Source organism: Coregonus clupeaformis, chromosome 30, assembly GCF_020615455.1.
Source record: "Coregonus clupeaformis isolate EN_2021a chromosome 30, ASM2061545v1, whole genome shotgun sequence".
NCBI lineage: Eukaryota > Metazoa > Chordata > Actinopteri > Salmoniformes > Salmonidae > Coregonus > Coregonus clupeaformis.
Window position 1 is genome coordinate 52,034,731 of NC_059221.1, and position 23,770 is coordinate 52,058,500.

Sequence of the window (23,770 nt, forward strand, 5' to 3'; positions counted from 1 at the left end):
TAAAGTTGATTCAGCTGCGGGATCGGGGCACCACCAGTGCAGAGCTTGCTCAGGAATGGCAGCAGGCAGGTGTGAGTGCATCTGTACGCACAGTGAGGCAAATACTTTTGGAGGATGGCCTGGTGTCAAGAAGGGCAGCGAGGAAGCCACTTCTCTCCAGGAAAAACATCAGGGACAGACTGATATTCTGAAAAAGGTACAGGGATTGGACTGCTGAGGACTGGGGTAGTCATTTTCTCTGATGAATCCCCTTTCCGATTGTTTGGGGCATCCAGAAAAAAGCTTGTCCGGAAAAGACAAGGTGAGCGCTACCATCAGTCCTGTGTCATGCCAACAGTAAAGCATCCTGAGACCATTCATGTGTGGGGTTGCTTCTCAGCCAAGGGAGTGGGCTCACTCACAATTTTGCCTAAGAACACAGCCATGAATAAAGAATGGTACCAACACATCCTCAGAGAGCAACTTCTCCCAACCATCCAAGAACAGTTTGGTGACGAACAATGCCTTTTCCAGCATGATGGAGCACCTTACCATAAGGCAAAAGTGATAACTAAGTGGCTCGGGGAACAAAACATCAAAATTTTGGGTCCATGGCCCTGAAACTCCCCTGACTTTAATCCCAGTGAGAATTTGTGGTCAATCCTCAAGAGGCGGGTGGACAAACTCCAAGCATTGATTATGCAAGAATGGGCTGCCATCAGTCAGGATGTGGCCCAGAAGTTAATTGACAGCATGCCAGGGTGGATTGCAGAGGTCTTGAAAAAGGGTCAACACTGCAAATATTGACTCTTTGCATAAACGTAATGTAATTGTCAATAAAAGCCTTTGACACTTATGGAATACTTGTAATTATACTTCAGTATACCATAGTAACATCTGACAAAAATATCTAAAAACACTGAAGCAACAAACTTTGTGAAGACCAATACTTGCGTCATTCTCAACTTTTGACAACGATTGTATATATACTGAGATCATGTGACACTTAAATAAAGTGCACCTGTGTGCAATCTAACTAATTACGTGACTTCTGAAGGTAATTGGTTGCACCAGATCTTATTTATGGGCTTCGTAGCAGAGGGCGTGAATACATATGCACACATCAGTTTTCCATTATTTAAGAATTTCTTGAAACACGTAATTTTTTTTCATGTCACTTCACCAATTTGGACTATTTTGTGTATGTCCATTACATGAAATCCAAATAAAAATCCATTTAAATTACAAGTTGTAATGCAACAAAATAGGAAAAACGCCAAGGGGGATGAATACTTTTGCAAGGCACTGTAGCTTTATTGGACAAGTTCAGGTGGAAACATACTATGTGCTTTAATCATGACAGGGAGAGCGCTCTGTTGGAAGCAATACTACAGCAGAGACTGGTCATTAACAGTCAGCTGAAGTGGTCAGAGGGGGTTCTGATGGAAGAAACACAAACGCTAGCCATATTACAGCAATTCAGTTTAAGTGGCAGAGATTGATGGAAGAAATGTCTAATACAATCTGTCACTGGTCAGACTTAACAGTTCAATTAATCTGCAGTCTTTCAAGAGGCACATCAATTGTAAAGCTGACGATTTTATGTTTCCATAATTCTCGGCTTTCCCCCCTCTACCCTCTCCTGGGGGTTTGGATTAAAGGAGTCATCTAGGGACATGGACCTGGTGCCCGAGCAGAGCCCTGTGCTTTGAAAAATCAAAGGTGGGGGACTAGTTACTCGTAGGTCAGCTCTTTTGTTCATATTTAATGGCTGCTCAAAGGAAAGTTAACTTCAATGCGAGTCAACCTGCACACCTGTTATGGCATTAGGTCTGTAAACTTTGACATTACACAAAATGGCTTCTGCTGTTCTTGACTGGTTGAGGTTGCATTCCTTGGCAACATTAAAATGCAACGAGTCATTACCTCTCTGATCTATAGAGACAGGACTCAACTCCAGTGTTTACACTAAGGACTGATGCAGTGTAATTGATCACCCTGACAGGTTATCACTGATTTAGTTGGAGAGAAACTAGGTGGCACAGTCCCATCATCCCCTGCCCTAAACATTACGAGAACCAATGACTTGCCTTCAAATGAATATTTTATTGGGTCAGCTCTGGTCAGGCAGATAAACAAAACGTAAGTGCTTTTATACAGGAAATCAATAAGACCAATAGTTTTAGCTGTACCATAAAAAAATATTAAATTATTCAAAAACTCAAATGGTTTAGATCAACTAAAAGAGCAATGGTACTTTACTAGTATTTACAACTACTTCAATATGGTACTGTCAGACATCTATACTTTGTATGGCATCTTCAGGCTACAAGTTGATCCTTTGATTTGACCTTTAACCCTTGATCACAGTGACCTCTGGCTGGGTGACCTCCATAGGGCCTTGCTCTGCAGGGCGGGGGGAGTGAGGGGGCTTGATGCTGAAGAGGTCACGCAGGTTGACTTCCGAGTCCACAAAGTGGGGGATCTTGCGCTCGTTGAAGAGGCCAGAGAGGTTAGCCTCCACCTTGGCCCGTCGTGACACCCTCATGCGCAAGGCGAAGAGGCGCCGCAGGTCATCCTCCACCAAGGGCAGCTGGTGGTGGCCTTCCAAACGCTTCTGCCAGGCCTTCTTGTTCCGCTTGCGCTTCTGCTACAGAGAGAAAAACACGATGCGACAAAGGAAAATTGAGTTGAGGTATAAAATGTCTAGTGGAACAATTCACCACAACTGTTCAGAAGGGTCATTAACTTTAAACCTGCCCACTAGACAGGAAGCCTGTGTATTAGGACTTCAGTTAGGAGCTCCAGAGCTGGACAAATTGAGACAAGACCGACATTGTGTGAGTAAACGCCACCGCTCCCTTGAGCCCCATAATGCCCAAAGCTGCTATAGATTCCCTTAACTCTGCCAGACATCTAAGGGACTCTGCTTTCAACTGGTTCAAAGACATGGTTCAGGGTACACATACAGATCAATGGTCACCTGGCCAGAGCTAGACACTTGGCACACCAAACAGTAGCCCCACTGTTGGCTCAAGCCCACGTCATCTTACCCACAGGGGATAGACTGACTATAAAACCATGCTTACCTTCTCAGGGCTGGCCTCTGGGTCGTGGTGAGCCAGGTGTCGGCTCAGGCTCTCCTGTGAGATTGAACAGAGATGTTAGTCATGACAACGATGGCGTACAAACATTATGACACCAGCAAAGTATGAACATCCGTCTATTCTAAACCTTTATACTGTACCAGTGCCACAATGGCAAACATCTCCGTCCACAACATGGACAAATGTTTATCTTGGAATTCAAATTCCATTCTGTCCACAGGGAGGTGATGGAAGAATCAGCCACTAGTAGTTCAATGACAAGACATTCAGTGACTGCTTAGAAATTCATGAGGCTGCTTTGCATGCAGTGATTGAAACCCAACTGCATGTCGTCACCACCGTGTAGAAGACTAGACCGTTAAGGACGCGTGCTCTTAGTAAGACATCTGACAAATGGACGTCAGAAAGAGCAGCCTGAAGAGGAGAGTTCTGTGGCAGCTTAGGGCAGAATGCTACAAGTGTGTTCAACAGATAAAACTAGACTGCCTAAATCAGGGATGGGCAACTCCAGTCCTCAGGGGCCAGAGTGGCGTCACTTTTCCCCCATCCTAGCAAACAGCTGATTAACTAATTGCATTCTAAACTGAAGATCATGATTAGTCTATTATTGGAGTCTGGTGTGTTAGCTCAGGCAAAAGTTTGACACCAATCAGCTCAGCCCCCCAGATCACCATTCTTACTCCTACTGAACACAGGACCACAAGGGGTACAGTGCATACCCGCATGGCAAAGGTCCTGGGGCAGTCAGGGAAGTAACAATGGTACTTGAGGAGCTGCAGGTGGGTCTTGCGGATGTGGTGCTGCAGGTTGAAGGTAGTGGAGAAGTAGGCCTTGCAGCCGCTGCTGGGGCACAGCAGGACAGGCTTCTGCAGGGCATGGGTCCGCTTGTGTCTACGCAGAGAGTCCACATGCTTAAACACCTTCTGGCACAGCTTACAGGTGAATGTGGCTGCAGGGACAGGAGAGGCAAATGTTACTACTGGATTCCTGCCCAACAAGTTGTCCATTAGCCAAATCAGATGGTATGAGCAGGCAGCAGAGTAAAGGGTATGGATGTTTCTTGAAACTAAAAAAGGTCCAATAAAATAAGCTTTCCCTTAATTGCATTACTAATCAGCTAACTCATAAGCCATTTCTCAAACAGTCACACTACAACTAGCAGGGTACAAGGCAGGATATTTACAGAAGTGGTAGAAGACTGATGACGAAAAACCAGAATCACCCTAAATGTGAAAACAATGACATCCGAACAGTGTTTTCCTTTGAGAGGAAAGGTAAGTTGGCCCTGACTTGTACAATAATTAGTAATTTTCATCTCATCACATTCAGTAACAGCTCCAGTTAAGGGTGTTTGGTGGTGCTTACCCGGGTGTTTAGCCATGTGCTTGTGCATTTTCCCCCAGGTTTGCTCAAAATGATTGCATTCAGGCTGTGAGCAGCGGTACCCTGCAGAGTGGGAGAGATATGTACGGGCAGTTTTAAATTAAGAGTAAAATGAACTACTACTACCACCCCTTTGATAGTTGTAATACAAAATGATTGCGAGATTTCTTTGAATTTATACAAGACAGTACAGCAATAGAAAGCCGACAGTCAAAAAGGGACAAACCTGCATGTTTCTTCTCATGGGCTTTGCGAGCAACATGGGTGTCAAACGTGACTCCACATCCTCTCTTTGAACATCTGAGAAAACCAGGGACAGAATAATTTAGCCATTAATCTACTGAGACATGCATACACTTGCAGTTTAAATAGAGAGTATACTTCATCAGATTGCGCATCAGCTTAGTCCTTGTGCAGTATTCAAAGGAAGTAAGGACTACAGGCCCATTTAAAGATTGTGACTTACTTGAAATTAGAAGATATTCCATGCTCCTTCAAATGTAATTTATACACCCTCCGTTTCTTGAATGTCAATGAGCAATGTGGGAAATTGCACTGCACATGGGGACAATTAAGCAAGTAAAAATAATTCAGCACATTAAGATGACGGTAAATAAAGGGAAATGGTTTCTTACAAATTAAATGCAAGAACCCATTTCATAAAGTACACATGACAGGGCCAAGGGGATCCGATTAAAAAGAACTAGAGAGGATGCAGAAAGTGGGCAATGTCCAAATTGCAACGTGGTTATCTGGCGCCATCTAGTGGACTATAACCTTAAAGTACGTGTCCTTTTCTCCGTGGGCATAATGGACGTGTCGCTTCAACTTGTCCGCGTTGAAGAAAGTCTTTGTGCAACTCACAAAGGTACATCTGTTTGGTGAAAAAAACCCGTGTTAGTTAAGTTTTTCAAACTATAGCCTAACCCATGGGTATGCAATGAAACGTCAACTGAAATTAACCTACCTGAATTTTTTCACCCCGGTGTGGCCAAGTGCGTGTCGGCGCAGGTGAGAATTCCGTGAGAAAACACGGCCACAATCAGCCACTTTACATTGAAAAGGTTGCTGAGAAACAAAGCGTTATAAATGATACACAATCGTAATGTTTGACTCCAGTCATAAGAGGCTCAAACGTCAGAATTAACTTTGCCATTCGAACTATCGCGCCACATTTATGGCAGAATTAGTCGACGCACTACCGCACATTTTTCACATGAACTCAATTAGCCCGAGAATGAGGTTACAGCCACATGGAACCATAATTGAATTCGAATATCACTCAAATATCAGTCATGTCCCCAGATCATATTTACCGCTCCAGTGTGCACGGTCTCGTGCTCTTTCAAACGCCACTCTCGTGTGAACGTTGCCCTACAATCAGCATGGTTGCAGTTGAAGAGCTGTTGTCGATGACCCGAGTCCTGTTTGTGGGGTACCCCGTTCATTGTCTCCTGAAAACAGTCTATTCGGTTGCAGACTATCAATCAAAAGGACACTGCACCGCACGCCAACTGCTCTTGTAGCCTCTGAGAGGGCACTGAGGTTAATTGACCCAGGTAGCACCTGTGCCGAATTAATTGCTAAATTCAGGTGTCAGTGTGTGCAGTGAATGGCCTGGTTCCAGGCTGACTGATTGCAGACATGTCAGATATCACAATGCCTGAGGTGCATTCAGTTCGCTTGAACGTTTGCTACGTTGCGGAACGGTTTGCACTGAATGACACGATTCCCCAAAATGTTCTTGAACAGACTTTGAGATACGTTTGCTCCCGTTTGGTGGGTGTGGCTTGAAGCAAGGAGTGGCGTCTTTAAAGGCCAGTGGCCATGCTGACAGCCCATAACCCCTCCCCGTTTTTCAACTGGTCGTTCAGTACAGCACCGTTTCCGTTCAATTGAACATTCCAGAACATAAAAACATGTATTATATATTTTTTTGTTGTTGCAATCAACAGATCCCAAATGTTCATCATGTATTCAACAAGCTGCGATGCAACTACTGTATTCTTACAGCAGAGGGTAGCATATCTTACTACAATCAGATTTGAGAGAGAGATAGGGATGTAGCATTTGTTGCAAGAGTTGATTAATTCCTTGATTATACGAAGCTATTATTCCTAATCCCAAGGATTCCCAGACAGAACACATCACCCATGATTTAGGAGCCTCTACTAGCCTACTACAGTCAGCTCTGGATTAGTTCTGTACGCAAAATTACTTGTTTACTGTTCTTATTATGTTGGTAACCAATTTATAATAGAAATAAGGCACCCCGGCCGTGACCAGGAGTCCCATAGGGCGGCGCACAATTGGCCCAGCGTTGTCTGGGTTAGGGGAGGGTTTGGCCAGGCGGGGCTTTACTTGGCTCATCGCGCTCTAGCGACTCCTTGTGGCAGGCCGGGCGCCTGCAGGCTGACCTCGGTCGCCAGTTGAACAGTGTTTCCTCTGACACATTGGTGCAGCTGGCTTCCGGGTTAAGCGAGCGGGTGTTAAGAAGCGCGGCTTGGTGGGTCATGTTTCGGAGGACGCATGACTCAACCTTCGCCTCTCCTAAGCCCGTTGGGGAGTTACAGCGATGAGACAAGATCGTAATCACGAAATTGTAGAGAAAAAGGGGGTAAAAAAAAGGCACCTCAGGGTTTGTGGTATATCGCCAATATATGGCTAAGGGCTGTATCCAGGTACTCCACGTTGCGTTGTGCAGCCCTTAGCCATGGTATATTGGCCACCATATACCACACCTCCTCAGGCCTTTTTGCTTAAATATACCACAGCTAGGGGCTGTTCTTATGCTGTGTTCATAACCTTCATTCATTGATGGTATTTACCACATACTACTGGGAAAAATCCTCTTGAACGCCCCTCCAACTGGTAATTACTAGTGGGAAACGTCTATCATCCCTGAGCTCCGACTTCTCCCACATGCTGAATTCTGACGTAACCCACTAAGGAAATGCCCTCAATAACATCATTTTCGGCAGTTAAGGCCAGGCACCACAGGCTGAAATGACATTTTTGCATCTACTTATCAATTTTGAGATTTGATGGTATTTTGATCCAGTAACATTATTTTGGTCCCTCAACATTTTAATGAATTTTAACCACTTTAAAATGGATATACCTTAATAATTTCAAATCTCACTACATTAAATTACACATAATTTAAATCCCATTTCATAGAGAGTGTTACAAACTGGACTATATTTAGTAACTTTGAAGAGATGGTGATTAGGTCTAAATAGACGTTTGACATTTGGTAGTCTAAATTCAGTGTACTTGTCTTTAACTGACATTTCCAGAAAGTCAGACTCTTCCCACATGCCAACTCATTTTCCTCAGCTTCAGAAGCATCTGCATTCATACATTTTTTTGTGGTTATCCTTAGATATATTCTCCAGACTTGCCCCGAGGAAATTGTTGATATGTTGTAAATTGTTTATAGTAAATACAATTTTATTTGGAAAAATACACAAAAAATGCATTTTATGTGCATATCTTTAGTATTTCACAGATAGAAAGTTTCAAAAAGTATTTATCCACAATCTGCTGTGGTAAAGTCCAGTCCTGGAGTGTCTTAACAAAATTAAACCAAAATATTTAGGTATGTACATATTTAATGAGATATCACCTTATTTGCATATTTTAATCAAGTATTTCCTTAAATGTGTAATAGAAAATTGTCTTATATTTGTGTCTACATTCAACTGGTAGAAGTTGATTGTGATATGATTAAGGGGACAATATTACCCTATGAATTAAATGCAACAAAACATTATTTATAAAAAGCAATCTATTAATTATGGTTTTTGAACACTATAATTTGTGAGCATGATAGCTGTAATTTTTGTTTATGGTTGACGCAGCTTGTTTGCCATTAGCTAATCGGTGTTTCTCAACGAGTTCAAAGCACATGCATCCAACTGGTATTTACTACTTCACAACTGGAAATTACCAACTTCCCACTTGGTTATGAATATGAATGCAGCATTAGGCAGGACACGAAGTTGGCAAGTGCATCTCTGTCATGGCCTTAGTGCACACCAGGTATATGGGCGCCCCTGAACCAGAAGGATGGTCTGGGTGGCCCTTGACCTGGGTGGCTGAGGACAAGATATTCATGATAGAGTTCTCATTTTTAGCCCACAAACCCCTGAGGTGCCTTATTGCTATTATAAACCAGTTACCAACATAAATAGAACAGTAAACAAGTATGCTTGCGTCATACCTGCGGAATATTGTCTAAAATACACACGACTGGAATGTTGTTTCAGCCAATCAGCATCCAGGACACAAACTACATGGTTTATAATAGTTAATTAACTTTATCAATGTGGTGTCATTACTTAGACATATCAATGTTGATACCTTTCTGTGGCCAATAAACACTGACTTGTAATGATATCCTGCTGTAAACTCAACTCACCTCATAATAATATAAAAAATAATATGCCATTTAGCAGACACTTTTATCCAAAGCGACTTACAGTCATGCGTGCATACATTTTTTGTGTATGGGTGGTCCCGGGGATCGAACCCACTACCCTGGCGTTACAAGCACCGTGCTCTACCAGCTCATCACAGAAGCCAGTTATGTTGAAGTAGTTAAAGGGATACTTCAGGATTTTGGCAATGAGTTTGTCTCTGCTTGCAGTTTAAAGGAAGTTGCTAACTAGTGCTAGCGCATGCTAGCAGATACCCATAGACTTCCTGTCATTGCGCTAATGCTAGTAAGCATTGGCTCGCGAAACTACCTCTAACTTCCTTCATACTGGACACAGAGACATAAAAATGGTATCCATGAGTTCATCTGACTCTGGAGGAGTAGACAAATGGCCTCATTGCCAAAATCCTGAAGTTCCAAAATCCTGCAGTATCCCTTTAATGTATGATAGACTGATAGAAAAGTAGAGACATAGCAACAGGGGACACAGAGGTGTGGCCCCTGTTAAAATTGTAGAGCTATACATTTTTATAAGTATGAAACTGAACTCATAACTTTGTTTTTGTGGTCATCAGTGGAGTGGAAATGTGGGCTGACAGAGCATAACACTGGCTGTGATAGTAAGCTAATGCCCTCTCTGCATGGGCCAAAGACTGCTGGTATAGTGCACAATCTCCACTCTCTCTCTCTCTCTCTCTCTCTCTCTCTCTCTCGGTCTCTCTCTTTCTCTCAATTCAATTTTCAATTTAAGGGCTCTATTGGCATGGGAAACATATGTTTACATACAGCAACTGAAATAGATAATGAACAAAAAATGAACAGTAAACATTACACACACAAAAGTTCCAAAAGAATAAAGACATTTCAAAGTCATATTATGTGCAAATAGTTAAAGTATTCTTCTATAACATGTCATTTACTTCAAAAAAATGTATTTGGTTGTAAAAAATGTAGTATGAAAATGTATGCACTCACTAACTGTAAGTCGCTCTGGATAAGAGCGTCTGCTAAATGACTAAAAATGTAAAAATGTAAAATGTAAAAATGTAAAAAAGCCAAATTCTCCTTTAATGAAATGGCACATTGAGGCATGATTATTATTTTGTGCACAACAATAGCTCTCGGTCTGCACATTCAGCTATGTGTATGATCATCTAAGACATCCAGCGTACAGGGAGTCGCCTCAGGACACTTTTTATCAGCTCCAACACACACACACACACACACACACACACACAGCCTGCTAGTCAAGCCCACTTCTTCCAACAATAGCTTGTCATCGCTCCACACTCTCCACTGTCTCATTTCCCGACGTGGGCCTGCAGCTTCTGTGTCTCCTCATGGTAGTGGACAGTTGGAGATAGAGAGGGAGACTGGAATCTGTATTTACCATACACACATCTGGGCACAATGGGTGCACCATGTCATGCTGTTGGATACCACTTTTCAATGGTTGTGTGGATCTCCATTTTGTTCATTACAATACATTCTGTTAGTGAGTTTAGCTGCACCACAATACTAACCAATTTGTGGGCCCCTGGACAATGCAAGTCAATTTCTATAGGACAATGCAGACTATTGTGTTTTCTCTGAATAACGTTTTTCCCACCTCATCCATCCATGGACCTATCTGTTCAGGATCTTCATGAATTACTCGTATTGACTCTTGCCATTCATGTCCTGATAGAAAATGAATGAACACACAGAACCCTACTATGTTTACCTCAATTGGCACCTTGGTACCCAGGTTGTCGCATCATCTATTGTGCCACTAGAGAACTGCATGGCAACGGGAGGACGCTTGGAGATAGAATGAGGGGAGGGTACTATGGTCCCACGTGTCCTCATCACCGCAGACCCAACGCAATTCTCTTCATTTTCTATCTACCATTTCCACATACCGCAGATTCGCATACACTCATGCATACATATAGCTACACACGCACAATCCTGTAGGATTTATGCATACGTGCACTCAAATATCCACATTTGACCTATTCTACATAATATAGGCTAATTTGTCAATTCCAATATTGATCGGCTCTGGCATAGGCTATTAGGCCTATTTGTTTCTTCATTTAGTGATAGGCTATTTAATTACATTGCCTGATATCGGTGAGACTGTAGGCTACGAGCTGAACGGGGAGATGAGGGGACGAGCATCAGCTGTCAACCAGATTCACTCGGTGTTTTTTTCTCTCGCCATAATCGTTTGAGCGTCGGTTTTCTTTTTGTCTGCGCCTGTTACATTGTAACGCACTCGATGTTAATTCGGGGGAATATGTGAACATCATGCTGGCGGTGTGGTGCTTGGTCTTTGCTGCAGTGGGCGAGAGGCTTGCGGTGTCAGGTAAGAGGGATGACGGGAGAGAGGGGAAGCACCCTTTTCATTTCCAAGTTTACCCCTGCCCAATGTAGGCTATCCCCAATTTTTGCATCTGCAATCACTTCTTCCTCTGTAGACTAGTCTACAATAGTGTGTGTGATGGTAGCGCGCAGCTGGAGATAGTTGCCTCTGTGCCAAGAACATAGTGTTTTTAAGATCCCTCTCCCTTTAGTTCTACGGATGCGGTAGATTTGCTGCATCAACACATTTTCACCGCAGCGCTATCGCGCCTAAATCCAGGGCTCGCGCATAGAACCAGCGCCTGACGCGTTGCCATATCAGCCTATTTATGTCAAATATCATTTTTTAAAACAATAATTATCGTTTTTCTGTGTGATAATCTTTGTGTGGTTTAAAGTTGGCAGTTATCAGGTCGACTCAAACCCCTCATGTTATACCCGGTCTCCCGCGTTACAGGCGGGGGCAGGTCGACTTTGGTTCGGGATGCGAGTTTGTGGGACTGGTTCTCGCCAGAGGAGCGTGGAGACAGCAGCGACATTGCGCCCGAAGTCACCTATCCAAAGCGGCTGGTGCAGCAGATGGAGTCGGAGGAAGAAATGTCCCACGGCTATTTGGATACCCGCGTGAAGAATACCACGGGAGGCACCTCGGTAAGTATAGACCTCTGTCTATAATGGAGAAGTGGGTGTGGCAACCTGTTTTTATTGGAGTGTTATTTATTCGTTTCCTTTCCCTCTCTTGCATTCCCTCTCTTGTATTAAACTCCCAGTTCATTGTTGAAACTATAATGGTTTCTCCCCAACCAAATTACTTGTGCGAACCCTTTCTTGCCTGTTTTGGCCTGTCTCTTGTTTACTAAGTTTTCATGAGATCCATCCCAAACTGTACAAGCCTATCGTCAGTCCCATATTGCCCTAACTTCCACTCTGTGACTGGCAGGTGTGCTTTTCTTACTCTGAACCTCCAGGTGTCTTCAGCTAGCTTGTGTCCGCACTGAGGGATAAAGCCATTCTTAGTCAGAAACCTGGTTTGGGTGTGACTAACTGATGTAAGACCCACTGGCTCTCTCCTGCTGTATGTCTGGGGCACCTCTGCCAGTTGGTCAAGAGCAATGCAGTACTCTGTGCCGCATGCTCTGCCCTCACTGAATGACAGCGAAGGGAGGTGGTTTGCTGCAACCTCTAAGGCCACTAAGTTTGCCCTTTAACCAGCATCAGAGAATAACCACCAAGTCCTTTCTGGTCTTGCAAAACAGCAACTGCTATATATACATAGGCAACTATATATATATATATACACTGAACAAAAAAGTAAATGCAACATAAGTGTTGGTCCCATGTTTCATGAGTTGAAATAGAAGATCCCAGAAATGTTCCATACTCTCAAATTTGGTGCACAAATTTGTTTACATCCCTGTTAGTGAGCATTTCTCCATTGCCAAGTTAATCCATCCACTTGACAGATGTGGCATATCATGAAGCTGATTAAACAGCATGATCATTACACAGGTACACCTTGTGCTGGGAACAATAAAAGGCCACTCTAAAATGTGCGGTTTTGTCACACAACACAATGCCACAGATGTCTCAAATTTGGAGGGAGCGTGCAATTAGCATGCTGACTGCAGGAATGTCCACCAGAGCTGTTGCCAGAGAATTTAATGTTAATTTCTCTACCATAAGCCACCTCCAACGTCGTTTTTAGAGAATTCGGAAGTACGTCCAACCGGCTTCACAACCGCAGTATGGCGCTGTGTGGGCGAGTGGTTTGCTGATGTCAACGTTGTGAACAGAGTGCACCATGGTGGTGGTGGGGTTATGGGCAGGCATAAGCTACGGGCAACGAACACAATTGCATTTTATCAATGGCAATTTGAATGCACAGAGATACCGTGACGAGATCCTGATGCCCATTGTCGTGACATTCATCCGCTTCAGCAGGATAATGCATGGCCCCATGTCGCAAGGATCTGTACACAATTCCTGGAAGCTGAAAATGTCCCAGTTCTTTCATGGCCTGCATACTCACCAAACATGTCGCCCATTGAGCATGTTTGGGATGCTCTGGAGTCTGGATCAATGAGTATGACAGTGTGTTCCAGTTCCCGCCAATATCCAGCAGCTTCACACAGCCGTTGAAGAGGAGTGGGACAACATTCCACAGGCTACAATCAACAGCCTGATCAACTCTATGCTAAGGAGATGTGTTACGCTGCATGAGGCAAATGGTGGTCACACCAGATATTGGCTGGTTTTCTGATCTACGCCTCTACCTTTTTGTAAAGGTATCTGTGACCAACATATGCATATCTGTATTCCCAGTCATGTGAAAGCCATAGATTAGGGCCTAATTTATTTATTTCAACTGACTGGTTTCCTTATATGAACTGTAACTCAGTAATATCTTTAAAATTGTTCTATGTTGCGTTTATATTTTTTGTTTAGTATATATATTTAACTGTAACCATCGGGCATTACACCCTATGTTGGGGCACAATATCTGGGACTTGAACCCAAAACCTTCTGACCTACTGTACTCCCCCACTATGCCACCCCATGCCACAGATTCATAATTACAGTCCACCAGAGACAAGAGTATCTGAAAGAGATCTGAAACAGAAGCCTGTTGTGTGAATGTGATTTTAGCTGCTTGGCCTCATCTCCTCATGATAAAAGGCTCTGTGTGGGGAAATATTCAGATCTCTCATGGAGAGCTCCTCTCTCCTCCATTCCTCTATTATTCAATGGTGTGTTGAAGTATGTCCCCATCAATGATTCAACAGGCCTGTGTGATAAGTGCTACTTGGGCCAAAAACTCCACTGGTACAAAATCACCCACTTTCTTTTTATTCTATCTCTTACTCTCTCTCTCTCTCAGACCTACACTCTACCTCACCCTCCAACCCCTCTCTTTCTTTATTTTTCATACACCCTCTCTCTGTCTCTGAAGAGTAAGGTGTACGTGGGATGGAGGGTGAGGTTCTATGTAGGTCTACATCCTTCAATGGGACATCAGAGATCAATGAGTTAGCCAGCTAACTTGCCTAAATATTCTGATATATATATATTTTTAAGGATAAGCTTGAAATGGGCATGGTGTAATTGACTCAACAACCAAAAACACATTTCTAAGTTGAGCTTTCTTAATGAATCAAAAAATCAATAGTTATTTCTGGTTGTTTATCAAAGTTAGCTGGGTAACTTATTGATCCTTCTTTGTAGTATACCCCTCTGGTGGGTTGAGTGTTGAGTTGGTTGAGAGAATCATTACACTCATCTGGAGATAAATCTCGCTCTGATTACACTGATTGGTTTAACCTACCGTGTGATGTGATTGAAATATTTAAAGAGGCTCATGGGTATTTGGATGGAGATCGTGCAAAAACCAGGTGTTGTTGTTGTTTTTGGAGTTGTTTTTGAGAAGTGCTATTATTGGTATAGAGTGATATTTTTACTTAATTAGGAGGATTCTGTTGGTTACATTTAATTTATTTTTATCCTCAGTTGTTTTTTCTGTAGTCATAATTTCTTTATTTCTTTTACAGAGAATTCTAAACAAGTTTAGATGGAATATTCCTGTCACGACTTCCGCAGAGGCTGCCTCCCCTCCTTGTTCGGGCAGGCTTCTGTGTTCGTCGTCACCGGCCTACTAGCCACTGCCGCTCCATATCTCATCATTCCATTTGTCTTGTCTTGTCAATCACACACACCTGGTTCTAATCCCCTCATTAGTCTGTGTATAAGTGTTCCCTCTGCCCCCTTGTCCTTGTGGGTGATTGTTTATTGTGAGAGTAGTATAGCTCGGTGGAGCTACCCGTACCTTGTATTGCCAGAGTAGATGGTTTCCCCTGTGCCTGTTTTCTGTTGTCACTATCCAGCGCAATTGTGTACGACGGAATAAACTCTGTATTCGGTGATATACCCTCCTGCACCTGACTCCTTCTATCACACTCATCACAATTCCTAGCTGTCATTCTGACTCATGGATTGATCAACTATTCCATAGGTTAACTTTGATTCCAAGTTGTATAGCCTACTGTTTTTTCAAGTGGCTTTCCTTATCAATGGACTGGAAGTGAAGATATATCTGTTTCTACAGCATGTGCACATTTCAGCTAGTTATTTACAATCACTGGTTGTTACTGAGTAATGACGTTGGGGTTAGAACAGTATTAAGATGCCTTGGTCTTACAGACAGGGGTGTTGCTGGTTACCACCTAAATAACCCGAGGGATGTTATGATTCAGGACTGATAAATACTGATGGATTCAAGCAAATCTATTGATCTATTGATTTACCAAATTAAACAGTCTTGATTACTTCACATGAAACTCCTTGGATTGATATCCATGACACCACATTATAGTCCTTCCTTGAGCCAAGCAGCAGAACTACCCTCTCCTTGCTCCAGCTGAAGTTGAGTTGTGTGGAATCATTGGAGGGAATGATTTCCGAATGGGAGTCTTGTCTCAGTGAAAGTCCAGTGATTCACTGCAGCCTGTATCCTGCAGACTGAATTACTGTGGCATGGGATTGAACGCTGGCACTGTTTGTGCTTTTGGGGACACTGTGTTTTGACTGCTATAAATCTCTGGCAGCCAGTAAAGCTCCTCCTTGCCTTCTTACCTCTCAGTTTTTTGGCAGCTGGCAGTAGGGACACATTGGCTTCACACCAGCTTAATGTAGATGGATATTTAAAGCTTTCTCCTTTCCTGGAAACCCTCTGCCCTTGCATCTCTATCACTGAACACAAATGCACTTCCTGGATGGCTTTAGTAATGCATGTTGGAATGGATTCAGTCCAGCCAAATCAATGGACACTTTATCAATCCAACTATGTTAGCTGCTAAAATGATTTCGATACATATGCAGTATTGTGCTGGCAGAAATGTCTTTGTATGTATTTTTGTTTGTTATACTTCTTAAAGGTTGATAGCTGTCATTGTGACTCACCAAATGGGTGAACTGCTTGCTATAAGAGTGGTTTACTTTTAAGTGGTTCTTCCTTTAATGTATCTCTCTCTCTCTCTCTCTCTCTCTCTCTCTCTCTCTCTCTCTCTCTCTCTCTCTCTCTCTCTCTCTCTCTCTCTCTCTCTCTCCTCATCTCTCGTTCTCCCTATTTAAGCCAGTCCATTTGGCCCAGAGTTGTTTCCAGGTGGAAGCCTTTGGACACACCTTCACCCTGGACCTGGAGTTAAACCAGTGAGTAGATTTGATTTGTGCACAATTTTGATTTATCATCTTGATCGACGTATTCGCCACATCCATTTCCATCAGTCCGTATTTTCTTAATCGCCACAGTCATCAACATTGGCATTTCCTTAACCGCTACCATTAGCAAATACACTTTGCTCCTACCACTTATGACACATGATCAAGTGTGTAGTGGAGCATTAGGGACACAGAGACCCTGAGAGCTCCATCAGTACAGCTAACCACCCTAGAGAGACTAGAGAGAGAGACAGAAAGGGGGGGGACACGGACACGGACACAGAGAGAGAGTGGCCTGGATTATCATGACTTTATTATTCATGTGCTTAATGTACTGTAACTCCCCTACAGTGCAGTAAGGTAGTCAACACAACAGACCATCGCTACTCTATTTTGGCTACTGCCTAGCTACGATAATGTCATAAATCACATCCACATACTGTACTCTACAGCCATGCATTACACTACGCCCTCATGCATGCACACTGAAATGGAATTACATTAAGAACGGACCATATTCATACAGGCTGCATATCTATTCACAAAGAGAACAGACTACAGAGAAAGAGGATAAACCGTAAACCTAAAGGATATGCCTTGTTGTCTTAGACATAGTGTGGAGCTTGGCTTGAGGTATAGTTTATGAGAGAGGTGTCTGTCATAATAACAGAGGTGTTTCTGTGTGTTTTCTCTCTACAGCCACCTCCTGTCCTCAGACTATGTGGAGCGCCACTTTCACCAAGACGGCAAACCCTCACAGTCTATGGTAGTGGTGTGTGTGTGTGTGTGTGTGTGTGTGTGTGTGTGTGTGTGTGTTTGTATGTTATAATTAGGGCCCTGTATTTTGCACAATCATATGATATGCCTGGATTTGAACTGTTATTTAAAGCTTTTTCAACCAACTGTCCCATTTTCTTTTTATGTCAGACCAGCACCATCCTCAGACAATTGCTTTCATTTTTGGTGTAATTCATTTTTGGCTTAAAATACAGGATAAAGTCTTGCTATGTCACATGATTGCGCAAAACACATGTCCCTAGTTATAATAGAAGTTCTAACCATGCCTCTGATAAAGCTACTGTGTTTTCTGCGTACTGTAGACATACTGTAGACATACTGTAGACATATTGTAGACATTGTATGTTATTGTCCAGTAGGCTACAGAGATCTGTTTTGTGTCTTACTGAAATCAGATACGCCCATCCTTATCAGATGGAATGACATTAGTGTTGACCACAATCTCATGAAAGATAAGTGAAAATGAAAGAGTGCTTCAGAATCAGGAATGCACTATGTGATTGAGTGGCTAGTAGACTACTACAGGAATGTCAGTGCCTCCAGAAAACCAGTGGGGAAAAGTAGTGTTTTTTCTATTTGGTTCATTGTACTACACACGTTACTAACTGCCCCTCGCCCCCCAGCCTCAGCAAGAGCCTCCCTTTCATCCACACCCACTCTCATTCCCAACTCCCCCTCTGCCCACACTAGCCAATCAGGAGCCTGTTCCCATGGCAACGAGTCAGCTCTGCAGTGTCATTAAGTTCTTGGCAGAGAGGAGAATGAAAGAAGACAGAGAGAGAGAGAGAGGGGAGGAGAAGGAAAAGGACAAATGAGAGTAAAAGGCCAGTGAATACAACGGCAGGATGGGTGATGGTATCAGAGAGAGTAATTCTGTGTTTGTGTTTGCAGACAGTTGGTTCCTTCAGAGAGCAGTGGTGTGGGTGGGAGGATGTACAGTACGCCTGCAGGGATGGAGCTACATACTCGCACTGCCAGACCAGCCAGACCAGGCCGATCACTTGACTCTATGCCAACTGTGGTTGCTGTGTCTCTCTCTATCTCTGTTTTTATTAGAGTGGTATTGTATTCCTGCTATCCCAATTTCATACTCAGTAGTGGCTCAATGACCACTTTAGTTGAGTCATTACGGGAAAGTGTTTCTAATATTTTGAAGGAGACTAATTGTGAAGGAGAGGCCTTCACCTGGACTAGAGACTTATACTCAGACTTATACTTAGATACACCACCCCGTTCATGAAAATGGTTTGCTCCTACAGACAGTGAGTCGCGTGGCCGTGTTTGCTATATAAAGCAGGCAGACAGGCATCGAGGCATTCAGTTACTATTCAATTGATCGTTAGAATGGGCAAAACGAGTGACCTAAGCTACTTTGAGTGGTATCTCAGAAACGTCCGGCCTCCTGGGCTTTTAAGGCACGGCAGTGTCTAGGGTTTACAGAGAATGGTGCGACAAACATCCAGTCAGCGTCAGTCCTGTGGGCGAAAACAGCTCGTTGATGAGAGGTCGAAGGAGAATGGCAAGAATCGTGCAAGCTAACGGACATGTCACGAACAGGCAAATAATGGCGCAGTACAACAGTGGTGTGCAGAATGGTATCTCGGAATGCACAACTCGTCACGAGGTCCTTGTCACGGATGGGCTATTGCAGCAGACGACCACACCGGGTTCCACAACTATCAGCTAAAAACAAGAAGAAGCGGCTCCAGTGGGCACGTGATCACAAACAATGGACAATTGAGGAGTGGAAAAACATAGCCTGATCCGACGAATCCCAGTTCCTGTTGCGTCATGCTGATGGCAGAGTCAGGATTTGCCGTAAGCAGCACGAGTCCATGGCCCCATCCTCCCTGGTGCCAACGGTACAGGCTGGTGCTGGTGGTGTAATGGTGTGGGGAATGTTTTCCTGGCACACGTTAGGTCCCTTGATACCAATTGAGCAACGTTTCCATGCCCCAAAAAAATCAGGCTGTTCTGGAGGGCAAAGGGGGCTCCGACCCAGTACTAGATGGGTGTACCTAATAAACAGGCCACTGAGTGTATAACTGTCAAAGCAAGTAGCCTAATATGCTTGTCTTTGTATTTCTGTTTATTTGCCATTCAATTCAAACATTCCAAAGCCTGTCCTGATTACCGGTTGCACACACCCCAACTGCTAATTGTCTTGTTAATTGTTACTATGTTCTCATTGTCTTTCTAACCATGTGTAAGAAGTGTTTGGGGAGTTCTCCAACCAAGGTGATGTTTTTACTGCCAATGGTTTTATTTGCTCTGCTGTTTTAAAAGTGATTGTTTTAAACATTTTAAGTGTTAGAGTAGGCCAGCTCTTTCACACCAATGAAGGATGGGGCTCAGCTGGTTGCAGGCAAGATTGTGAGATGGACAGATGTTTTATTCAGAATGAGCATTGTTGTAAATGGATGCCCTCTTCTTCCTCTGTGTTGAGGTCTCATGTGTGTGGTTCTCCTCTTCCACACTTTAGCATCCACTGCTCTAGGAACAGGTTTATTCTTAGCCAGCCCAATGCATTCTCACCCCGTGTTGTTCCTGCCACGCTGTTCCCACTGTGGAGCAACATAATGTTGGATTTATGTATAAGCTCCCTGCACAGAAGACCCCTGCTTTGTCAGAGCCGTAGCTAAAGTAGGAATAGAGTAGAGTGGAGGACAAGTAGGTCACATATAGTACATACTGCTGGCAGTATAATGGAGGGAGGGAGGGAGGGAGAGACAGAGAGACAGAGAGACAGAGAGACAGAGAGAGAATAGAATTAGAAATTGTTTAAAGCACAACTCCTGGGGACTCCATATTGTTTTTTTTAGGGGACTGTGAAATGAGCATCCCTGTCCTCCTCAGTCAGTGTGTGGAAACCTGCAAACCAATGTACCACTACACAGTCGACTTACTTGAGCATGTGACTGTATGTTAACAATAGTATGGTCTTTGTGTCCACAGGGAGGGGAGCACTGCTACTACCAAGGGAGGTTGAGGGGCTTACCAGAGTCCTGGGCAGCTCTCTCCACCTGTCTTGGCCTATGGTGAGCCTCTCCCCATAGTTATATACTGTCTGTCAATGGCCTTGCCTCACCACACTGACTTGGTACAATACTGGCACAATGGCTTTGATAAGTTAAATGGCATCTTTGATCTTCATAGACTAATATCACTGCTATATAATGGGAGTCTTACAGATTTATAATGAACGTGTTCCCTCTCTCTCTCTCTCTCTCTCTCTCTCGCTCTCGCTCTCTCTCTCTCTCTCTCTCTCGCTCTCTCTCTCTCTCTCTCTCTCTCTCTCTCGCTCTCTCTCTCTCTCTCTCTCTCTCTCTCTCTCTCTCTCTCTCTCTCTCTCTCTCTCTCTCTCTCTCTCTCTCTCTCTCTCTCTCTCTCTCTCTCTCAGTGGTATGTTTTCTGATGGGATGTTCTCTTATGGAATTGAGCCTCTTTTCGATGGGACCAATCAGGTGAGTGTGTGTGGTGGTTGGGAGATAACGGTATAGATAGCCCTGTGTAGTAGTGTTGATGTTATTGATTCATCCATTCATAGTAACATGGATGCAGATGATGAATATGGATGAACATGGTAAAGATAGCATTGTTTTCTCCTGGTGTCTCATTGACTCCTCTCCAGACTGAGGGGGCCCACCTGGTGCGTAGGATGCCTGATGTCAGACTATCCCCAGACTGTCCAGGTACTGGCAACATCCTACATCCTCTCTCCTCTCTCCTCTCTATAATCATTCATGTTCCTACCTACCAATGAGAAGACTCTTTGATATTGGTAGATCCATGCTCTTTGATGTCATTTCTCAATCCTCCGTGTTGTATTGTGTCCAGACTGCGCAGACAACAGTGAGGGCGTTAGAGTCAGAGGTAATGGTGATGAGCAGACGAAGGATCCCCGGGTCAGTGAGGTGCTGAGGCGCTCTAAGAGACAGCTGCCACGCAGGCCCACCGTGCAGTCAGAGACCAAATACATCGAGCTGATGGTGGTCAATGACTATGAAATGGTGAGTTAGCCTTTTCTGAAAAGAATTGATGTGTGTGTGTTCGTACGTTGCAGCCGTGCGTGTGTGCGACGCACACTGTACCTAACGTTTGCTGTCTGTCTGCAGTTTGTGCAGCTGCGACGCTCCACTACCCAGGCCAGGAACTTTGCCAAAGCAGTGGTGAATATGGCAGATGCAGTAAGAGCTCTGTTTGTCACTCCATACTTAACTTTTGTACCGATACCCATAGTCAATTATGATGATATTGTTATGTCAAAGTCATATCAATGATCATAGGCTAGGTTGTAGCCTATAAGAACAATCTATCATATCTTACTTATTATGTCCATGCTCCTAGATATGAATTTGTTTATACCTTTGAACTCAACGACCCTGCTCCTAACCATCAGTATATGTTTGGCCTGCAGATTTACAGGGAACAGCTGAACACACGCATCGTGCTGGTTGCCATGGAGACCTGGTCGTCGGCCAACATGGTTCCCGTGGTGACGGATCCGTTGACGACGCTGCAGAACTTCATGAAGTACAGGAAGGACAGCATTCAGGAGCAGAGTGATGTTGTGCACCTCTTCTCGTGAGCGCCCCCTGTCTCTGTCCCCCTGAAATGGAAAGGAGAGGGGGTTGATATATGAGGGCCTACTCCTGTATCTAACATGGGGCAGTCAGTGTTTGCGTCCCAAATGCCACACTATTCCCTTAATAGTGCACTACTTTTGACCAGAGGGCTCTGGTCATAAGTAGTGCACTATAAAGAGAATATGGTGCCATTTGGGACACAGTCAGTATAGTTGACTGGTTGCAGCAGGTTTATATGTACTACATGTCCAGGTTTGACCTCTGTTCTCCTCTCTGTCCTCCAGGGGGCGTACATTCCAGAGCAGTCGCAGTGGGACGGCCTACACAGGAGGGGTGTGCTCTCTCACCAGAGGAGGGGGCATCAACGAGGTAAGAGAGACAACTGTGTGTTTCCTACTCAGCATCACAGGACTGTGACTCACAACAATGAGCTTATACTCCAGGCTCATGGTTTAGGAACTGACACAGCTACTACATTTAAGAATGACTCTTCTTTGATTTCCTTGTTTTTCCAGTGAAGAATGTGAGGAGTGTAACTTCAGTCAAAGAGAAAGCCATTGATACAGAGGGGATGTGTGTGTTTGTGTTCCAGTATGGGAATGTGGGTCCTATGGCCATCACTCTGTGCCAGAGTCTGGGTCAGAATATTGGGATGAGGTGGAACAACATACGCAGCTCTGCGGGTAAGGACGATCAGAGCAGGGGGAAGGGTGATGGAGCGAGGGAGGTAGGGAGGGAGGGAGGGAGAGAGAGAGAGAGAGAGAGAGAGAGAGAGAGAGAGAGAGAGAGAGAGAGAGAGAGAGAGAGAGAGAGAGAGAGAGAGAGAGAGAGAGAGAGAGAGAGAGAGAGAGAGAGAGAGAGCGAGAGCGAGAGAGAGAGAGAGAGAGCCGGTACAGATAGTTTAAAGACCAAGAGAGAGGTAGAGACAGGAGCCCATGGATTCAGTAAAAGGAGGGAGAAAGTGCTAGATGGAGGGAGTGGCACAGGCAACGATGGATTGATTTGATTTAAACCTACTCGTGAAAGAATTGTAGTTTCTTCTCAAGGATTTACTTCAGTGAGTAAATGTAAATTCCTTCTTGTCAAGATGAATTTCATTAACCACCTCATTTTCTCCCATGACTTTTCACTCCCTCTTTCCCCCTCCTTTTCTTCCTTTACCTCCCTCTCTCCATCTCTCTCAGGAGACTGCAGATGTCCTGATGCTTGGCTTGGTTGTATTATGGAAGACACTGGGTAAAGATTGACTTTAGGACTATATATACAGTACATACACTACATCAGTCTTCAGAACACACTTTGTGCTCACAAGCATTTGAGGGATTTGGCTTCGGCTTATTCAATACCAGATGGTACAATGCTGATTTGACAAGCCATTGTCAAGCTATTGTCAAATCCATCTACTACAATGAGCATGTTTTTACCACAGATGATAACATTTGAGTCAGATTGCAAAATTGCTGAAAAAATGTTCACATTTGATTTGGCACTACATGTTGGAAGAAAACACACTATCATTGGCTTTGACCATTTTCTCTCTCTCGCTCTCTCTCTTCTGTCTCTCTCCCTGTATCTCGGTATGTGTGCGTGTACTTGTTGTGTGTGTACAGATATTACCTTCCCAGAAAGTTCTCTCGCTGCAGTATTGATGAGTATATCCAGTTCTTGCTCCAGGGGGGCGGGAGCTGCCTCTTCAACAAGCCCAACAAGGTGAGGGTGGTGTGGGTGAGGGATGTGGGAGGGTGGCCTAGCCTGGTGGTCTAGTGGGGAGTGGAGTGTAAGCTGAAGGTCCCTGGAGTGCTGTTATATATAGCCTAATTAATTATCCCAATGTCCTCATTTCTCCATATTAGATATTTACATAAAGCTCTGTGCCCATCCATGATTATCTCTCTCTTCCCCTTCTTTATGACCTTCTC

The 23,770-nt window shown here is 43.9% G+C and overlaps 2 protein-coding genes across 6 annotated transcripts in view; one reads left to right on the top strand and one right to left on the bottom strand.

Annotated features, from left to right (window-relative positions):
* Nucleotides 1-2,065: 2,065 nt before the first annotated feature.
* On the bottom strand, nt 2,066-6,184 carry LOC123482272 (P43 5S RNA-binding protein-like). Of its 2 annotated transcripts, none has more exons than XM_045209358.1 (9): nt 5,786-6,184; nt 5,437-5,537; nt 5,247-5,343; nt 4,936-5,024; nt 4,696-4,769; nt 4,452-4,532; nt 3,806-4,035; nt 3,069-3,122; nt 2,066-2,626 (listed from the first exon to the last, which is right to left on the bottom strand). In XM_045209358.1, exons 1-9 carry the CDS (start codon nt 5,915-5,917, stop codon nt 2,333-2,335), a joined length of 1,152 nt encoding a protein of 383 aa, XP_045065293.1. In that variant the 5' UTR covers nt 5,918-6,184; the 3' UTR covers nt 2,066-2,332. The 2 variants fall into 2 exon arrangements, with proteins under 2 accessions (XP_045065293.1, XP_045065292.1); XM_045209357.1 differs by having other exon boundaries at nt 2,066-2,629; nt 5,786-6,183.
* A 4,600-nt stretch (nt 6,185-10,784) lies between these two features.
* The window catches only part of LOC121569596 (disintegrin and metalloproteinase domain-containing protein 11), a 22,113-nt gene continuing 9,127 nt past the window's right edge, over nt 10,785-23,770 (top strand). For 3 of the 4 annotated variants that reach the window (XR_006657672.1, XR_006657673.1, XM_041880687.2), the window contains exons 1-14: nt 10,785-11,260; nt 11,714-11,907; nt 16,382-16,458; nt 17,167-17,233; nt 20,221-20,303; nt 20,666-20,729; nt 20,897-20,957; nt 21,103-21,275; nt 21,381-21,452; nt 21,683-21,849; nt 22,136-22,220; nt 22,444-22,534; nt 23,036-23,087; nt 23,462-23,561. Coding sequence is in view for 2 of the 4 variants with exons in the window: in XM_041880687.2 (XP_041736621.2) it covers nt 11,203-11,260; nt 11,714-11,907; nt 16,382-16,458; nt 17,167-17,233; nt 20,221-20,303; nt 20,666-20,729; nt 20,897-20,957; nt 21,103-21,275; nt 21,381-21,452; nt 21,683-21,849; nt 22,136-22,220; nt 22,444-22,534; nt 23,036-23,087; nt 23,462-23,561 (1,344 nt within the window). In the remaining 2 variants the exon portion in view is untranslated. Of the gene's footprint in view, nt 11,261-11,713; nt 11,908-16,381; nt 16,459-17,166; nt 17,234-20,220; nt 20,304-20,665; nt 20,730-20,896; nt 20,958-21,102; nt 21,276-21,380; nt 21,453-21,682; nt 21,850-22,135; nt 22,221-22,443; nt 22,535-23,035; nt 23,088-23,461; nt 23,562-23,770 lie in introns of those variants that run through there. The other variant, XM_045209660.1, reaches the window with a different exon arrangement.

Bases quoted from the DNA above. Each gene is read 5' to 3' on its own strand.
- LOC123482272 (XM_045209357.1), bottom strand. From the start codon at position 5,917: ATGAACGGGGTACCCCACAAACAGGACTCGGGTCATCGACAACAGCTC. The intron at 5,344-5,436 runs GTAGGTTAATTT...TTCACCAAACAG, and splicing joins ACCGGGGTGAAAAAATTCAG to ATGTACCTTTGTGAGTTGCA. The intron at 2,630-3,068 runs GTAAGCATGGTT...TTCTCTCTGTAG, and splicing joins CAGAGGCCAGCCCTGAGAAG to CAGAAGCGCAAGCGGAACAA.